General features: G+C 36.7%; 1 protein-coding gene across 1 annotated transcript in view; it reads left to right on the top strand.

The window, feature by feature from the left end:
- LOC119587290 overlaps window positions 1–2,011 on the top strand; it is a 7,287-nt gene extending 5,276 nt beyond the window's left edge. Inside the window, 3 exon segments of the mRNA XM_037936043.1 lie at window positions 186–192; window positions 435–1,053; window positions 1,998–2,011. Of these exon segments, the coding sequence (XP_037791971.1) occupies window positions 186–192; window positions 435–1,053; window positions 1,998–2,011 (640 nt within the window).
- Window positions 2,012–2,218: the final 207 nt, after the last annotated feature.

Raw genomic sequence — 2,218 nt, 5'->3', positions numbered from 1 at the left:
CGTTAGACAGATATAAGGAGAGTGAGAAAAGAAATAAACATTGTCATGCATGAATATTTTTCCAGGCACTGACCAAAAAGATCGTCAGAGTATACTGTGTTAAATATAAAATAGCCCTTTAAGCTGAAACCGTTCGTTTTTTTAAATTTATTTAAATATTGTGAAATTTTTGCATTTTATAAGAGATGCAAGGTAACTGTCGTTGTAGACTATTTATTTTAAAGGTACATAGAAAGGGCGTTCTTTTAAAAAGCGCTCCCCCTCTTGTTCGCACTTTCTTTATTCATCATAAAAATCCTTGTCGTAGCCATCTTTAATTTAAACCCCCAAATAATAGAGTTCTAATTGACTAAGATTAGTTTCCCAATTACAAATGACACACACAGTTATGTAATATATCTAAATGGACATTTATTTTCTAATGATGATTTCAGGGATTGTTGATTACGCTAGCGGCCGCCGCTTTTGCAGCACCCCAAGGATACGACTTAGGTGTGCCATCAGGAGCAGGGTTGTCTTCTGAAACGGAATTTTCAGTAGGTGCTAGCTCAACTGAAACCGGTCTCACTAGTGAGGAGAATACCATTAGTGCTTGCGGAGATGGTGAAGTTCTACATGTAGATGGTACTTGCGTAGTCCCCGAAATCACAAGAAATGTTTACTTGTATGACGTTCCTGAACAGGAGCAGGCTGTCGGCCCAACACCCAGTATTCCTCCTCCGGCAGTAGAGCACAACATCCTCTTCGTACGTCTTCCTGAGGAGGGACCAGCACCTGAGCCTATCGTCCTTCCTTCACCCAAAAGAGTACATCATTTTTGTACTAAAAAAAAAAAAGATGAACAAGTTCAGCAAGTGATCAAATACCAGCCACCACAGGCTGATCCCGAGATTTACTTCGTCAACACCAAGAGGAAAAACCCAACCCCTTTCCCCTTTGGAGTAGACCCTTTAACTGCACTTAGTTCTGCTGCAGCAGTGGCGGTCAAAATCCTTGGAGGTCTTGAAGGTGAAGTATTTTGACATGATGGTGTTTTCGAAAAAGGGAATTGTGGTGCGTGTATTTTCACAGAACACGGAGGACACTTTTCGGAAAGAAAAATGGCGCTAATGGATTTAAGGGAGCCGACAAGGTTTTGGATGCTAATGGGGGGTTCGGGAAGCATCCATCGGGGCTTTACACAACCCCTTTAATTTGCTTTTGGGCTAATCATGTTATATTTTTTGTCGATTTTAAGAAAAAATAAATTAAACATTACATTCGCCAAACCATATATGTAAGTAAATTTCAAAAAAAGAAAAAAATATTACTTATACTTTGTTTTATAAAATAAATTTTGAATATTTAAAAAAAAAAAACCCCTTCCCCTCCAGAATGGAAAACTAATATAAGAATTTTGATATTCGTTTTACTGAAACGAGAAATGTGCTTCAGAAAAACTAGCGGACAGGGGAAACATTATCATTAAAGATTTATAGAGAACATGTCTTTGAAAAACAAGGAACCAGAAGAAAGGAAAACTTTCGCTTACATTTTGGGCACCAAAAACCTTCAGAACAAAATATTTCTATTGGAATAAATACAAACATTCCAGGCATAGGTACATTCTCAAAAAAAAGTAGGTTTTTTTATCTGGGAAAAATGCAATCATTAATCGTTGTGCGTAGAAAAATAGGATAATCCAAAAAAAGGACTAGACGAACTGGTAGGGTTTTTCAATAGAAATTAACGGTATTACAAGCTGATTTAGCAAACTATTTTCAGATGATTAATTTTCTAAGTAAAAAAGTCCATAAAGAGTTCCCTGACTGGTTTTCAATTGTTTTCATGAAGGTTAAACAGCTTATCAGTGAAAAAAATATATAAGTCAACGCTTTGACATTTAAATTAAAAAAATGGAAAGTGGGAAAATTGATTATACATTATATCCCTTTAAAAAATCCTACGTTTTTGAAAGTTGAAAGTTTAACCTTTACTAAAATATGAAATAATTCCAGAATCTTTTAAGTAGATTGCTGTATGACAATACTTTACCCAAAGGGGTTTCCCATCCCGCCGCCTCCGTGTATCTCGACCGTCAGGCGGGAACAGAGCGCACCACACCAGTGACACAAAAGCACCCCATAATTTTTCCCGGCTGCCCCTTTGATATTGTTGTCTTTATTTTTATTTTGCAGCATGATCTACCAATACCTCAAAAAAAACCGGATTGAAAAAA

The sequence above is a fragment of the Penaeus monodon genome, chromosome 22 (genome assembly GCF_015228065.2).
Source record: "Penaeus monodon isolate SGIC_2016 chromosome 22, NSTDA_Pmon_1, whole genome shotgun sequence".
NCBI lineage: Eukaryota > Metazoa > Arthropoda > Malacostraca > Decapoda > Penaeidae > Penaeus > Penaeus monodon.
This window is presented reverse-complemented; position numbering and strand designations above follow the sequence as displayed.